General features: G+C 54.3%; 3 protein-coding genes across 3 annotated transcripts; 2 read left to right on the forward strand and 1 right to left on the reverse strand.

Moving 5' to 3' along the window:
* Positions 1-241: 241 nt before the first annotated feature.
* Positions 242-6270, forward strand: DCDC2B (doublecortin domain containing 2B). The gene is made up of 7 exons (XM_086480012.1): positions 242-519; positions 1345-1402; positions 1847-1923; positions 2158-2289; positions 2809-2955; positions 3365-3391; positions 6150-6270. The coding sequence occupies exons 1-7, from the start codon at positions 242-244 to the stop codon at positions 6268-6270; spliced, it is 840 nt and encodes a 279-aa protein (XP_086336138.1).
* A 929-nt stretch (positions 6271-7199) lies between these two features.
* On the reverse strand, positions 7200-9756 carry TMEM234 (transmembrane protein 234). Its single transcript, XM_086480013.1, has 5 exons — positions 9744-9756; positions 9039-9253; positions 8536-8602; positions 8254-8346; positions 7200-7576 (listed from the first exon to the last, which is right to left on the reverse strand). The coding sequence occupies exons 1-5, from the start codon at positions 9754-9756 to the stop codon at positions 7515-7517; spliced, it is 450 nt and encodes a 149-aa protein (XP_086336139.1). The 3' UTR covers positions 7200-7514.
* An 81-nt stretch (positions 9757-9837) lies between these two features.
* EIF3I (eukaryotic translation initiation factor 3 subunit I) lies at positions 9838-14114 on the forward strand. Its single transcript, XM_086480014.1, has 11 exons — positions 9838-9846; positions 10065-10157; positions 10280-10367; positions 10917-10982; positions 11343-11492; positions 11596-11723; positions 12006-12116; positions 12534-12623; positions 12970-13043; positions 13246-13338; positions 13683-14114. The coding sequence occupies exons 1-11, from the start codon at positions 9838-9840 to the stop codon at positions 13762-13764; spliced, it is 984 nt and encodes a 327-aa protein (XP_086336140.1). The 3' UTR covers positions 13765-14114.
* The last annotated feature ends 738 nt before the right edge of the window (positions 14115-14852 follow it).

Here is a 14852-nt window from a genome sequence, read left to right on the forward strand (position 1 = left end):
TTCCTCCTGAGATCGAGAGGTGCTGTGCAGGGTGATGGATGTGGCCTCCAGACGGGCCCACAACTTCCTCCTGCTGGGCCTGCGTCCATGGAGACAGCCAGTCGCGCCCGACGGGGCTGGGAGGGGACAGCAGAGCTGGTCGGAAGGGTTTGGGCTCGGCGGGAGGCTGGCCGGAGCTCTCCTCCGCTCCCCGCGGTCTGTTCACCTCTGTGGTCAGCGGGGCTTGCTTGACCCATGGGGGATGAGCTCCCGTGGCTTAGCTCGGGCACCTCCAGCCAAAAACGTGGTGGTGTATCGCAACGGTGACCCCTTCTTCCCCGGGAGGAAGTTTGTGGTGAACCAGCGGCGGTTCCTGACCTTCGAGGCGTTTCTGAATGAGGTGACCAAGAGCATTCGCGCGCCCTTGGCGGTGAGGAACCTCTACACCCCCAGGCACGGCCACCGCGTCGCTGAGCTGGGGGACCTGCAGGATGGGCGCCAGTACGTGGCTGCGGGCTTTGAAAAGTTCAAAAAGCTGGAGTGAGTAGATGGAGCTGTGGTCTGGGGGTTTGGTAAGCAGCTGTAGGTCACCTCTGGGGGGAATCTATTGGGGTGTGAAGGGGAAAAAGAGGGGTAGAAACCCAACGAAAAACAGAGACGGTAATTTCTTTTCCTACTGGAAACTGCTGTAAACACTCGCGATGAGCTCCCTTGGCTCTCAGACAAAAAAACGTTGGGGGATGCACGCGTTCTCCGGCAGGATGTTGTGATGGGTGCTGCTCTGCCCCCCGCGCACCTTGTTTTGTGGTGTGTGGGAGGCTCTGCTGCCTCCTTCCTTGGCAGGCACGCTGTATCCACCAACAAACGCTTTTGCTTCGGTTTGATGAAGGTTTTTTGTTTTCTGATCCTGCACAAAGTAGAGCTGGTTCGGTTCATCCCGAAATACAGAGGGTTAAAAAAGTTTCGATGGCATTGTTTGACTCTTGAGGGGGGGGGTGTTTGTGCGCAACAGGTGAATTTGGCTCCCTGGTGTGTATTGTGTTTTGTTGTGGTGGTCCAGGCTGCGTGAGCACCGCTCAGCCCTCGGAGCCTTCATCAGTCAGTAACACAAAGGAAGAAAATCTTCTGGGTGTCCTTAGTGTGGGGATCTGAAATGGTCTGTAGCTGGCTGGGAATTTCTTAAATGTAGCAGCCTTTAATTTAGCCTGAAGTTCTGGGAGACCAGGAGATGAGGCACCTGGAGAGTCGTTTCAGAAGTGACCCAAATAAGTGACCCATGCACCTGGTGGAGGCAGAGCAGTCGGGCATTTCCTCACTGCCGCGGCCCGGTTGGCGTGTGAAAAGGTCGCTGTCTTGTTCTCACAGCTATTTACGTCAGGGAAGGAAGCAGCTCCGTGGGACAAGGGACAGCGAGGGTCTGCAGGTGAGTCCCTGAGCTGAGAGGGGGCAGGAGGGAGCGCAGAATGAGCGGGGAGCTGCGAGAGACGTTAGGGCTGGCACGGATGGAACTAAAGTTGAGATTTAAGGCTACGAGGTGCCCAGGGGGATCAGGCAAAAGTGCCCCGGGAATCAGTGGGACGTGTGAGACAGCGCAGGGGATGCTGCTGTGTCCCTTTGTCCCCCTGAACAGCGCAGGGGAAGGACCTGTGCTCGGAGGTTCGCTGGTAACACTGGAAGGTGCTCAGCTGTGCGAAGAGCCTCTCCAGGCTTGGTGTTGCTGACAACAAACCCCACCTGGCAGCAGCAAGCCTGAAGGCAGGGCAGGCAGCATCCCAGGGCAGGCAGCTCCTGGTGGAGTGAAGGGAACAGCCCTGGAGGCTCGGTGCCAGGGCTGTCCCTGTTCTTGTGCACTGAACTCGCTCTCCAGTTCCGCACTGTAGCTCCCTGGAAGTCGAACGTCTTGGCGCGACAGCAGAAGCACGCCCACCTGCCCTGCGCGATACAGTGAGTGCCTCGGTGTTTTCTCCTTGGAGGGTCTCTGGGAGTGTTTTTGGAGGCTGGAGGAGGGAATTTCTCTGTGAGATCCTGGGAGCATTGCCCCACAGGGATAATTCCCAGTTTCTACCAGAAGGATTTGTTGTAAATACTGTCCAGGCACCAGTGGCTGGCTTTTCCCCCCATCTTCCACAGCTGCAGGAATACCGGCTCATCGCATGCTCTGGGTTGTTTCTACCGCAGTGTTTTCCGGAATGGGGATTTGCTGAGCCCTCCCTTCCCACTGCCGCTCTCCAGGAGCACCCCCCTGCAGTGGCACGCACTCCTGGCCACCCTGACAGAGAAAGCCGACCTGCGCAGCGGAGCTGTTAACAAGTAGGTATCCAGATAAGGCTCTTTCCTTACATCCAGAACACAAGCAGCTCTGATTAGCACAGAAGGCTGGGAATTCAGAGCGCCACTTCTAATCTGCTTTTGCAAACTCCTTTGCTTTTCAGGTTTTTCTATCTTTAAATCGGAGATAACCCCAATGTCCTGGGTGCAATGTGAGGAGGGCTGGTGTTGCTGGTGGTCTGGTGAAAAAGCCACAAGCACGGCATAGAAAGGCGTTTATGTCTAGAGGGGTTTTTATCGAACAAGCACAGCCTGCCTTCTCCTCCTCCATCTCTCCTACATCTCTCTACTGACACCCAAGGAGAAGGCTGAGATCTACTGCATCTCACTGATCACCGGGTGTAATATTTCTGCGTACTTCCTCGGAGTAACACTAAGAAGGATTGATCCTCTCTGCCTTGTCTCGGTCCCGTTTACCACTTTGCACGTGTTTGTTTCAACGCTGAGGGGTTGTTCAGGGACTTGTGACAGCTCTAAAGCCTTTGCTGTCTCTTCCTCCAGGCTCTGCAGGCTGGATGGAACCCAGGTGTCTGGTGGGGAAGAGCTGGTGAATGGCAATTACTACGTGGCAGTGGGAAATGAGGAGTACAAAAAACTGCCTTACTTTGAGCTGCTGGTGCCCCAGGAGTCTGCATGCAGGACGCTGTGGTACGTAGACTGCGGCCAAGTGGTTTAAAGAATCCTTTCCATGGTGGTCTTCAGCTAAAGCCATCCTTTTTGTAGCCCTCCTGTTTAGTGCTGTCTGCTTCAGGGCGTGAGTTTTGCTTCGTGTGTTGGAAGTTTAGGAAAAAAGAAGGTGTTTTCAAATCTTTCGGTGTAAGGGTCAGCCCCTGAAATCCTGAGTTTGGTGCCAGAGACAGCAAGTAGTTTGGTTATTTCGCCATTACGTGTTCATCAAGCACTGAGGAAGGGGAATGTGATCTGCTGTGGAGCGTGCTCCACCTGCGCTGAGAAAAAACGCCTGCAGGGGCTCTCCCTTATGGGGAAAAGGGGAGATCGTGTCCTCCTGCAGCTGACTTCTGCCTGACGCCGGGAATCTGCTGCTGCTTTGTTACAGGAACCACCCAAGCAGCCGCAAAAACCACCGCAGAAGGGTAAGTGGCTCAGCTGGCGCGGGACTGTTTGTGCTACGACCGCAGCAGCGTTTGTGCAGACGCCCCTCCCTGAGCAGCAGAGGTGGGCGGCAATCCCCGTTCCCAGCTGCCACGGCTATACAGCACCCTCGCCTGGCACCACTCCCGGAGGAGGGGAGCAGGGACAGCTACCGGCCAGTTCACACTTGAATGAAATCTCCCTGCCTCAAGGAGAAACTCCTTAAGGTGGCCTCACTTCCCTCTTCTCCATTTCGGCTGGTGGGCAGGGAGAATTCATCCTGGAGCTAGGATACCTTTCCTGCTCACTGTGTGGGTAAAATGCCCGACAGAGACTACAGGTAGAGCAGCTGGGCTGCCCTGGGTTGTCCACTGAAATGTGCGTCTGTGCTATTTGCTTTTCAAATTTCCTTTTATTTTTGTTTTTTGTTTTGTTTTGTTTACAGTTTGGTGAACTCCAGTCTGGTGCCACCTCCCAGGCCAGAGCTGGTGACTCTGCTCTTGCTGAACCACTGCCACAGGTAGTAGTGACCGCAAAAAGTGTTGTAGGCTTTCCGTGTATCGGCTTCACTTGTAGTATCAACTTAAAACCCTGGTCAGAGAATGCGGCGCTACAGCTTTGTATGAGTCAGGATCAAGGGTCGCAGGGGAAAGCTGCAGTGTTTAGGGGATTGCCCTGCAAAACTTCTCTTGTTTTATAAATGATTTCATTAAGAAGGCCTATCGGAAGTGTGTGATGAATACTTTCAGCTGGCCAGTCGTGGCGTGCAGACCACAGGAGCTGTGGAGAAAGACAAGATCCCACCTGCTTCTCCACAACTGCAGAGGCAAGCCAGGAAATCTCACCTCAAAGAGGAAGAGTCCATTTTCCAGGCTAAACCTGTCTGTGCAGGACAAAACAGAAGGAGCAACAGGAATGCGCAGCACTGGCCTGATCAAGGTAAAGGACGCTGCTGTAAGTGTAGAGGGAGACTGGCTTTACTCTGATGCTAAAGGACAAAATACCTGCAGATGCGCTGAAAGAAAGCGGTGATGCATCCGGTAACTTCTGTATTTCTGCTTCTTTCCTCATCTGGGCACATACAAGGACCTTTCTGTAGCTCCAGCAGGACCAGGCCGTGGCTGGCTGCAGTACCCTTGGAACAGCTTGTTTCTTTTCTTCTCCTCGCAGAAGAAAGCGTCTATAAAACCAGAGATCCTGGGAAGGAGATGCGAGGTGCCCGGGATGTAAAAGAGGATGAACACACAGGGGTGGATGTACCCATTGATCAGGTCTGAGAACTGATTTTCTGCCCTGCTGGGAGTCTCACTGCTGCAGGGATGTACCCACGGTCCCACTAGAATCTGTGGGTGCTGCAGGTTTTGCACAGCAGGGAGGCCACCTCCTAGAGCCAGCCCTTCAGAGCCAGCCCGTGAGAACACATGCATCCGTAGTTTATAGCAATTGCTTGGGGAAGTCCTTCGGGTTTCTCACTCGTTTGAAGTCCTATCCGTCAGGCTGACGAAGCGCTGCGCTTCTCGCTGTGTTAAGAGGAAAGTAACCACCAGGGGGAACTTCAGAAACCAGAGGACAGTGTGTAACTGCGGGGCTTTGCATTGGTCAGCTGGGTAATGAACGTCCCCTGTCTGGAATGTGAGAGTTACAGCTTCCCACTGCAGTAAGGATATCAAAGGCTTTCCTGGATTTCTTTTTTCTCTGTGTGTGTGTGTGTGTACTACTTCTATCCTTACTCCTGTTCCAGAGAGTTGCAGATGATACAGCGCAGTGAGGTATTCATGCCACTTCCTGGTGCTATGAAGTGTGTAAGAGCCTTCCTGGATGCATTCAGATTTCTTACACCAAAATTCAGTACCCTCAGATATGACTTGTTAAGCAGAATTTGCCTGTAGCCAGGTGAAGTTTAGGAGCTGGCACGGAATAAACGTGTAATCCCTAAAATGACTGAACATGTTTATTAGAGTAACAAATTTAAACTTTTTTTTTTTTAAAAAGGGAAAAAAAGCAGTTCTTTTTGAAACAAAATTCTGTGTGAAAAATGTCTGCAAGATGCTTATTGTCTGTGGCATATTAATGCTTTAAACATTTCATAAGGACATTTGGGATTGGTGTGTGGGATGACAGGCACTGTATCGTAGGTGATGCACGGTTCTGCCTAGGCAGTCTCTTTGGGTTAATTAGGGCTTCAAAGGAGAACGAGTCCTTTGAACTTAAATTACAGAAAGCCCTAGCAAAGAGTCAGCTAATGGCTCCTGACTTCTTGGCTCGATGAGGAGCCTGGTGTGCTGTGTTTGCTTTAGAGGCTGGGCCAGTGTTTCTCAGTGGGGCAGGCGCTGGGGTGCTGCTCCTTTCCCTTGGCCTCCCCCCCCTGGATCAGGCTGCTGCGGGGGCACTACTGTTGGAGTGTCACTGCTCCCCTCTGCTCCGGGGGCACTACTGTTGGAGTGTCACTGCTCCCCTCTGCTCCGGGAGCACTACTGTTGGAGTGTCACTGCTCCCCTCTGCTCCGGGGGCACTACTGTTGGAGTGTCACTGCTCCCCTCTGCTCCGGGGGCATTACTGTTGGGAGTGTCACTGCTCCCCTCTGCGGCGGGAGAGAATCGTTAGGCATTCAATAAACTACCTTTGAATTGAAGGTAGAGGCCCGAGTTTGCATACCAAAGCCATGATAAGACTGGAAATGGAACCCAGGAATTCAGTCCCAGAATCTTTCTGTGATAGTGAAGGGCTACATTAATAACTGCATTTCTTTCTCACTGCAAAAAGGCACGGACTACAGACAAACCACAGACAACTGTGGCAAGGAAAAGGGACCCCAGTGACTCTGAGGATGGAAAGTACCCAACGATGTTGCCGTTAGCAGCAGAGCTCTGAAGGGCGTGCGATGGAGCAGAGGGACAGCGAGGTACACGGCCACGTGCGCAGCTCCAGATAACAGAAGCACCTGAATCCTAGCTTGCTGTAACACCACAGGCTGGTCAAGCTTTTTGATGAATTAACAAACTCTTCTAAAATCCAGCACCCTCATCATCTAGGCTTGAGAAGCAGAGTACCAGTGAGCAACGAATCAGCTACACAATGTTGCTAAATAATGAAGATCTTCCCCCTTTCTTCATCTTTATGGCGTGATGATGTGGCAGAGGAGATGGCTGCTGCTTTTCTGAACTCTGATTAAGCTGGTTTGTATCTGAACTTGGGAAGGAAGAATTGCCAAACAGAATACACGCCTTGACAACAAAAGGTCTGCCAGGAAGTTTGTTCTATGTCAGATACTGCTTATAAAGAGAGATTTCATTGAATCATTGTCCCTCTGATTTGGAATGCTTGGGTAATGTTTTCATTACGTTTGGGAACAAACCTGTTCACAAAACTATATACATTTGGTTTCTGTTAGCTGGCTTTAGGAGCATCTGCCCGATTTAGGAAAAGTCATAGTAATAAACAGCTCTTGAACTAACCCTCTTTGTGCAAGGCTTATTGTATTTCCCTCCCTAGTGTTTCTGGTTAATTAACAAGGGTAACGAGGACTTTTCCTTCTGTGATCTGGTATCTTGGACTGATAACTTCACTGAAAAGAAAACCACCCTTCCTTCCCTAGGGACCAACTGCCCTGTTGTTGTCTTAGAGAAGAAAGGCACCCTACGAGACTCCAGGGGAGAAAGGCCACGTGGTGACCTCGGTGTGAGGGGCTCTGCAGCGTGACCTGGTACAGCTGCAGCTGAGCAGCTTGGCCACGAAAAGGGGGAGTTCCTAAATAGATTCCTTCCACAGAAAAAACACGTGGGGCCAGAAGCTCCCTTTGAAGGATTTATTAACCATTTAGCACCCCTCCAGTGCTGCACAAGACAATTCAATCATCCTTGCCTTGAAACACCCACAGACAAAACATTCCTGAACTCGGGTCATTAAATAGGACGTCCTTCCACCATGCCTTCTTGCACCCTGGTGCTCAGGGAATACAGCCCACGTTTCCATGTTTGTGACGTCCGTGTGTCCAAATACAGCTTCCCAGGTGGAACTGAGCCAGAGGGTCTGCTGCCGAGCCAGAAGCCCCCCCCTTCAGCCCCGGGGGTTACCTTTGAACAGGTTCTCTTCCTCTGCTCCTTGCTGCGGCTCGTTCACGAACCAGCTACGCAGAGAGTGACTCCCAGGACAGTGAGCAGCATTCCGGCCACAGCCCCTGCAGAAACGGAAAATAAGATGTTGGGAACTTAGACAGTTCAAGACCAGTCAGATCTTCTCACTGCTAACGGTAAATAGGGCAGTGCAAGCGTCTGGACAGACACAGGCTGGACCAGGGGAGCTCTGAAGGGGTCTGGATGCTCAGGCTGCCCGTGTACATTGGGCAAAGCACGTTTCTAAGAAAATGTCGCTGATGCTGTACGTCTGGCTCACACAACACACGCTTTACTGTGTTCCTACAGCTGTTGTGCCACATCCTGGTGGTTTTAAGTTTCCCGCTGTTTTCTGACTCTCTGAGGAGGGTAATGCAGGATGTGAGGGAAGGAAAGAAGGATGGGTGTTGACATCTGGGGGCTGATGGGGTGCTCCTTTTCCACAGTGGGCATATTATTTAGTGCTTCTCTTATGGTTAAACATCTAGTTAGGTAAAGGCTCCGGGCTATAAACTCTGTTAGCTTACATCAGCCAGTTCTCGCTTCAAATTTACCAGCCCTGTCCGCTTACAAGTCTGTTTCACTTCCCTTTCAGGTTCTGTAGCAAGAAGGACTACTTAACTAGTTAAAGCCCTTCTGTGGGTATTTGCTACTTTTCAGGAGACCAGAGGGTAGCCCACGCTATTAAGTCAGCAAATAGATGCAGGAGCCAATGTGAGGAAATGTTTTAAGTGCAACTTACTTTTACCACCAATGTCCTCTCCCAGAATCCTCCCAGTCACCAGCGTGACTATCAAAGCCAGGGAGTTACAGAGCGGTACTGCCAGGGACAGATCTGAAACGGAACCGTTTTAACACAAACGGTTTAAAATGGATAATCTTGTAGAAATTGTAAGGCACTTGTTTTATTGGTGATTATTTCAAGGCAGCTGCTTGACCTTTAGCTGAGTCACTAGAGTAATCAATAGCACTGATCCTCCCAAAATCCCAATCAACCCGCTCCATGAAAGCAAGGAGAACTAACCTGCGGATGCTAAGGTGAGGTAGAAGAGGAGAGATCCGCCCTGGTTGAGCAGAAACGGCACCACGTACTGTGGGAAGAACACAGGCCTGTCAGCTGTTGCACACAAACCCACCGTGCACCCGCAGTGAGCAGGCAGCGAAGGAACCCAGACCCGCTCGCCCGGCGCTGTGCCTGGCAGCAGAACCGTGGCACGGTGGTGATTCCACTGCCAGTCACAAGCTGCTCAACATCTTAGTTCCCCAGCCTGCAGAAGGCACGCTGAGCTCATTTCATGCAAAATACGAGGGTTAACAACCTGCTGCCTACAAAAGCGGTCTCAATTTGGCATGGGAAGAGCAGTGCTACAGGTAAGTACATGAAGTATTACTGAGAAGAAAGAATTCTGACGATAGCTGGAGTATTTAACAGTTTAAGTAACAAGTCCAGAAGTAAACAGGAACGATCCCAAAGTCAGTTTGACACCCTGCTACCTCCCTGGCCCAGGAGCCCGGGCAAGGTCGCACCTTGTAGTTGAGGCCCAGGAAGCGGATCTCGGCCAACAGCTGCTGCAGGCGGCCCCGGCCCCGCACCTCCTCCAGCCCCGCCGCGCCTGTCCGCAGGAACGGCCCGGTGCTGCCCCACAGCACGGCCACCAGCACCAGCGCCGCTGCCTCTCCTGCGGCGACAGCGGCGTGATGGCTCCGTGCGCTGCCATCACCATCCTCATGGGTCAGCCCATCTTCATGTCCCCACCATCCCCCATCAGGGCCAGCCTCCACCAGCCCAGCTCACTGCTGTTTCCCATCGTGAAGGGCCCCACCCTGGGCCTGCTGATGCATTCCTCTGGGGGGGGTGGTGGGGGGGAACCCTGCAGGCAGCCCAGGCTGCTGCCGCATCCCCCTCAGGGAAAGCCCCGGCTTGTGGCCACGCTCCCTCGGGGAAAAGCCCTGCAGCCAGCTGAACCCACGGCCACATTCCACCCCACGGCAGGCCCGGCCTGTAGCCACGGTCTCCCTTCAGGGAAGGCCCCACAGGGCTCCAGGCCATGGCCCCCTTCCCCCTCTCCGGGAAGGCCCAACCTGCCGCCACCCCCCGCTCAAGGAAGACCCAACCGGTGGCTGTTTCCCTTCCCGAGGTATTTGTTTTTGTTTTGTTTTGTTTTGTTTTTAAAAAAAGCCCCGTTCCCCGCTTAAAGCAAATCCTGAGGCCTCCCAATCCCGGAAGCTCACCCACGGGCGCCATAGCGACGGTGACGTCTTTCCGTCCCGCCCACCCTCTGACCCGGAAGCGATCGCGCCGCTCTCTCGCCTCACTGTTGCCGCCATGGTGAGAGTGAGGCCGGGGATGGGGATGGGGACGGGTCGGGGGTGGTCACCGGTGATCGGGCCGTGCAGGGCCCCCGGGCCGGGGCTGCCGGGCCTCGGGGGGGGGGGGGGTGGGGGGCGGCCGCCCCCCACCCCCCCCCCCCCCCCCCGAGGCCCGGCAGCCCCGGCCCGGGGGCTGAGACCGCGCCTGGCCTGTGACATGAAATGGCGTCTCCCCCCTCGCAGAAGCCGATCCTGCTGCAGGGCCATGAGCGCTCCATCACGCAGATCAAGTACAACCGGGAGGGAGACCTGCTCTTCACCGTGGCCAAGGATCCCGTGAGTGCGACGGGCCCTGCCCGTTCCCCCAGCCTCCCACCGCGGTAATGGGCCGGTTGTTCGTCAGTCCCGTTAATTAATCCGTTTGGTAAGACGGGGGGTTTGGTTGTTTCTTCTCCCAGATTGTCAACGTTTGGTATTCAGTGAATGGAGAGAGGCTCGGCACCTACAACGGCCACACAGGAGCCGTCTGGTGCGTGGATGCAGACTGTATCCTTTGATGGCCGAATCCAGTTTGTCCCGTATTTTTCTTTCCCGTGATCCACTCATTCCTCCCAACTGCTGCACTGTTTCCTCTTGAAGAGGAGCATGGGAGTGTCACAGTGCATTTAACCCTTCTGCTATCTTTCCCTTACTCCGTCTTTTGGGTATTTTTCTTCCCGGGCTGTTGTTTGGAATAACCTGTGCAGCATTGCCCTGTATGCTCTCGTTGGCTTTTGCCGTGGTGGCCCTGGGAGCTCAGGGAAGGTGCCCGAGTCTTTTGTCTCCAATGTGGGCAGCAGGTAGAGGAGTCAAAAATGTACAAAAGTTGTGTTAATGCAAGAGCTGGAGCCTTTTTCTTTAACATTTCAAAAGGAAAGTTGTGGATTTTGTAATGGGAACGCTTGGATTCCGTGTCTGTCCGTGCTGGGGTGTGGTTGGTCCTGGAGTCTCTGTGTAATGCAGCTTTTTGGTCCCGTGTATAAATATTCTCTGGGTGTCTGGCGAGTAGCTTTTTGGGGCCGACCATATGCTGATATTCCCTAACTGGTGACCCAGGGGACACACGACATGTGCTCACCGGCTCTGCGGATAACAGCTGTCGGCTCTGGGACTGTGAAACGGGTAAGACTCCCCCCACGTAGCTGTGTTTGGCTCACAGCTCTGTCCCGCCGTGAAGCCTGCTAAGCTCGGAGGACGTGGTGGCAGCATAAGACGTGCTGGTTCACCCCCTGAAAGAGCTCTGAGCGCCACCTCAGCCTGCTGGAGGGGAGGGTTGGTGTATGTGCCTGGTTTCTGGTGAATATTGAGTGAATTTACTCACTTTACCGCCCGAGCAGTCAAAGTGCCTGCGGGTCACCCAACCTGCTTGTCAGCTGCGCCCGATGCTCTCATCCTCGCTCTGACCCTGCCGTTCAGCTGGTCTTTGTCACTCCCTTTGCCATGAAATACCCGGCGAAGTGACTGTTTCTGCTCTGCCTTCAGGAAAGCAGCTCGCTCTGGTGAAGACCAGCTCGGCGGTGAGGACGTGTGGCTTCGACTTTGGAGGAAACATCATCATGTTTTCCACAGACAAGCAGATGGGCTATCAGTGTTTCGTGAGCTTCTTCGACCTCCGGGATCCCAGCCAGATTGGTGAGGAATCCAGGCCAGTGCCTGCACCAGGGAATAAGGGGAAGCGTTGATCACCGGAGCCGGTGCCACTGTGTCTGTCTGTCTCCTTCCTTCCTTCCTGCAGAGAACAACGAGCCTTACATGAAAATCCCCTGCAGTGACTCTAAAATCACCAGCGCGGTGTGGGGCCCTCTGGGAGAGTTCATCATCGCAGGCCATGAGAGTGGGGAGCTGAACCAGTTCAGCGCCAAGGTCAGTCTGATAAGGAGCAGCATCTCCCTGGGACAGCAGTGCCCGGGGGAGGATATCACAGCATTCCTGGTGTGATCGTGGGACAAAATACGGGCTTTTTGGTTCAAACCAGCAGCCTCCCGGCAGGGTAGTTAAAATATGTGGCTCTCTCGAGCAAGGCTGATGTACCAACATCTGCCCCACTGCTGATAGCGGCGTCTCCTAAATTGTTGTTCGCGGAGGAGTCGCGTGTACGCTCGCTTCGCCTGCCAGCACGCTGCAACTGCTTCCTTCACCCTCCAGTCAGGGGAGCAGCTTTCAAACATCAAGGAGCACACCAAGCAAATCAACGATATTCAGACCTCCAGGGACATGACCATGTTCATCACGGCCTCCAAGGACAACACAGCCAAGGTGAGGCCTCCCGTCCGAAACGCAGTGGGCTGTTGATGTTTGCTTGCAGGACCTCTGCTCAGAGCCGTGGCTGTCACGGGGCTTTGCTCCTTCAGGATTTGACTAGGTGGAAAGTCAAAGCTTAGGGGGAAGGTTCAGTGAGAAAGGGGAGGTGCCACCACGTTATGTTAACGGCCAGGCACTGAAAACAACATCGCCAAAATATATCTGCAGTTTGCTGCCTCCAGAAGGTGCTAGAGGTGAGATTTACCTTAGGGCAGTATTTTGGGATTCTGGGGAAATGTTTGTGGGGTTTGGGTTCCCGTGAGTGACTGTAGAGCTAACGTCTGCCCGGGTGAGGCCTAGCAGCCAGGCTTGTGTCATTTAATTGGGCTGCCAGCCCCCTTGCAGAAGAACTCTCTCCCTTTTGCCTCCTAGCTGTTTGACTGCACGACACTCGAGCATTTGAAGACGTTCCGGACGGAGCGACCGGTGAACTCTGCTGCGCTCTCCCCCATTTTTGATCACGTAAGAACGAGCCCGCTCATCGGAACCGTCTCGCTGTGACTCCTGCGTCATTCCTGGGAGCTGAAAGGCGGAGTGTCACCAGTCCAGCTAAAAAACAGGACTGGGGGATGGGTCTGGGGAACTTTACTGTGCTCTAGGGCAAGCAACAAGGCTTTGTGTCCTCTGATCTTCAAACGAGTGTGGCTGGGAGGTGGGAACTCCTCTGGGGCTGGTGTCAGGCCTGCTCGTGAGTTGGTGGGGTCTGCTGGGTTAGCAGGAGCCTTCCCCGAGGCTCGGCTCTTTCCTGGCTGCTGCTGAGCGTGGGGCGTGAGCAGCACCGACGTGTTGTGGCTTCTTTCCTTTGCAGGTCGTGCTTGGTGGTGGGCAAGAGGCCATGGATGTGACCACGACCTCCACCAGGATTGGCAAATTTGAGGCCAGGTCGGTGCTTTTCCTCTGGCAAGGCTGAGTCCTCACCTGGAGTCCTCATGACAGCCCAGGGGTGTTGCTCCCAGAGCATCTTGCTCCTGGCAGTGTCGGAGGAGCCGTTAAACTTCATCCCTTTTGTGAGGAAACCCTGATTGTGTCCCTAACCAGGCTCCTGACTCCTGGTGATCATTTAAAATCTTCTTCCTTCTCCCAGGTTCTTCCACTTGGCTTTTGAAGAAGAGTTTGGCAGAGTGAAGGGTCACTTCGGTCCAATAAATAGCGTTGCTTTTCACCCCGATGGGAAGAGGTGAGGATCTCTGTGGGCCTGGCGGCGTGCCCCGCTCAAGCCAAGCCCTCCTTTTGGTTGGGGTGTGGCTGGGCTCACAGGAGCTCTGCAGTGGGAGTGGGGCCAGCACCTTCCTTAATTCTCCCATTCCAGCCCTGCTGCCTCCCCCCCAGGCTGGCCGGGGGGTTCGCTCATGCCCCGTTGCACATTTTGGCTGCGTCACTGACCTATTTTTGCCTCGTGATTCCTTTATTAGTTTCTGGAGGGGGTTGTGAGAACAGACCTCACGGCTCTTTGGTGTAAACCTAGAGGCAGTGAGCTCCTGACGGCACCGGTGACCTGATCTTGTCTTTCCTCCCGTACAGTTACAGCAGCGGGGGTGAGGATGGCTACGTTCGCATCCATTACTTCGATCCCCAGTACTTCGAGTTTGAATTTGAAGCTTAAGGGAGGATTTGCTCCTCGCGCTCCTCTCGTGCTCCTCTCTCTCGCTCGCTCTCCTCTCTGCTCTCTCTCCTCTCGCTCCCCTCTCCTCCGTTGCCCACTCCATCGGCTCCTGCGCAGAGCTGTCTAAGCCCTGCGGTTGCTCTGCTCCGCGGGGGGCGGCGGGAAGCAGCAAACTCGGGGGCTGGGTGAAGGTGGCGAACGAGAAACCTGACCAGTGGCTCAAAAGGGCAGGACAGGCTTCCACGGGAGGTAGAGCGAAGGCGAGGGAGGGCGGTGGGTCGCCTGCCTGCCTGCCCCTGGGAATGCTGCCTTCCTGCTGGGCGTATTTATACATCAGGGGAGGGAAAAAAAAAAATAAACAGGAAATAAATAGAAATCTTTTATAAACACAAGGAAAAGCACCTCTGGGGGGATTTTTTTTTCGGTCTGGGACAAAACTAGCCGGAGCGCTTTGCTTTCCCGGCGATGCTGGCGGTGCCAGTGCTCCCCACCCACGGCAGACAGCAGTGCTGTTGCTCCTGGGGCCTCTGTCCACCCCAGGCCCAGGTTAACTCTTTCCCGGGGAGGAGCTGCAGCTCTGGTTCAGGTCCGGCCCTGAAGTGTGAACAGGCTGGAAGGGCGGCAGCCAGTCATTGTTTTCCAGATGACACACACGCGCCCAGTTCTGGCGCTTTGTTTATTTGCTGGGCTGACCCTGAGCCAACTTTCCTCATGGAACTGTTATTTCCTGCCCTAGTACGCTGGTGTGGCAGATCCTCCTCCTTCCAGCCCTCTCGCCCCGGGTCTCTCTTGTCTGCAAGGGATGGGTGTTGGATCTCCTTCCTCAAAACTGGGTTCAAGGGCAGATTTCCCAAGCTGGCTCCCAGCTCGGAGCGACTTGACGCAACGCTGCAGCCAGCGTGCCCTTTGTGGCGAGGGCGTTGTGGGTTTAGTGTGTTAGTTTTTGCTGTGCTGGCCGTGGGGCAGGGGCTGGAAGCCCGGTATGCCGTGGAGGGAGCGTCCGGAGGCCGATGCTGCTGGGCACACGCACCTCCCACTGCCTCCTGCCCCGCTGGTGGTCCAGGTACGAGGGAACGGGGCTGCTCCTG

The sequence above is a fragment of the Leptosomus discolor genome, chromosome Z (assembly GCF_034619465.1).
Source record: "Leptosomus discolor isolate bLepDis1 chromosome Z, bLepDis1.hap2, whole genome shotgun sequence".
In the NCBI taxonomy this organism is placed as follows: domain Eukaryota; kingdom Metazoa; phylum Chordata; class Aves; order Leptosomiformes; family Leptosomidae; genus Leptosomus; species Leptosomus discolor.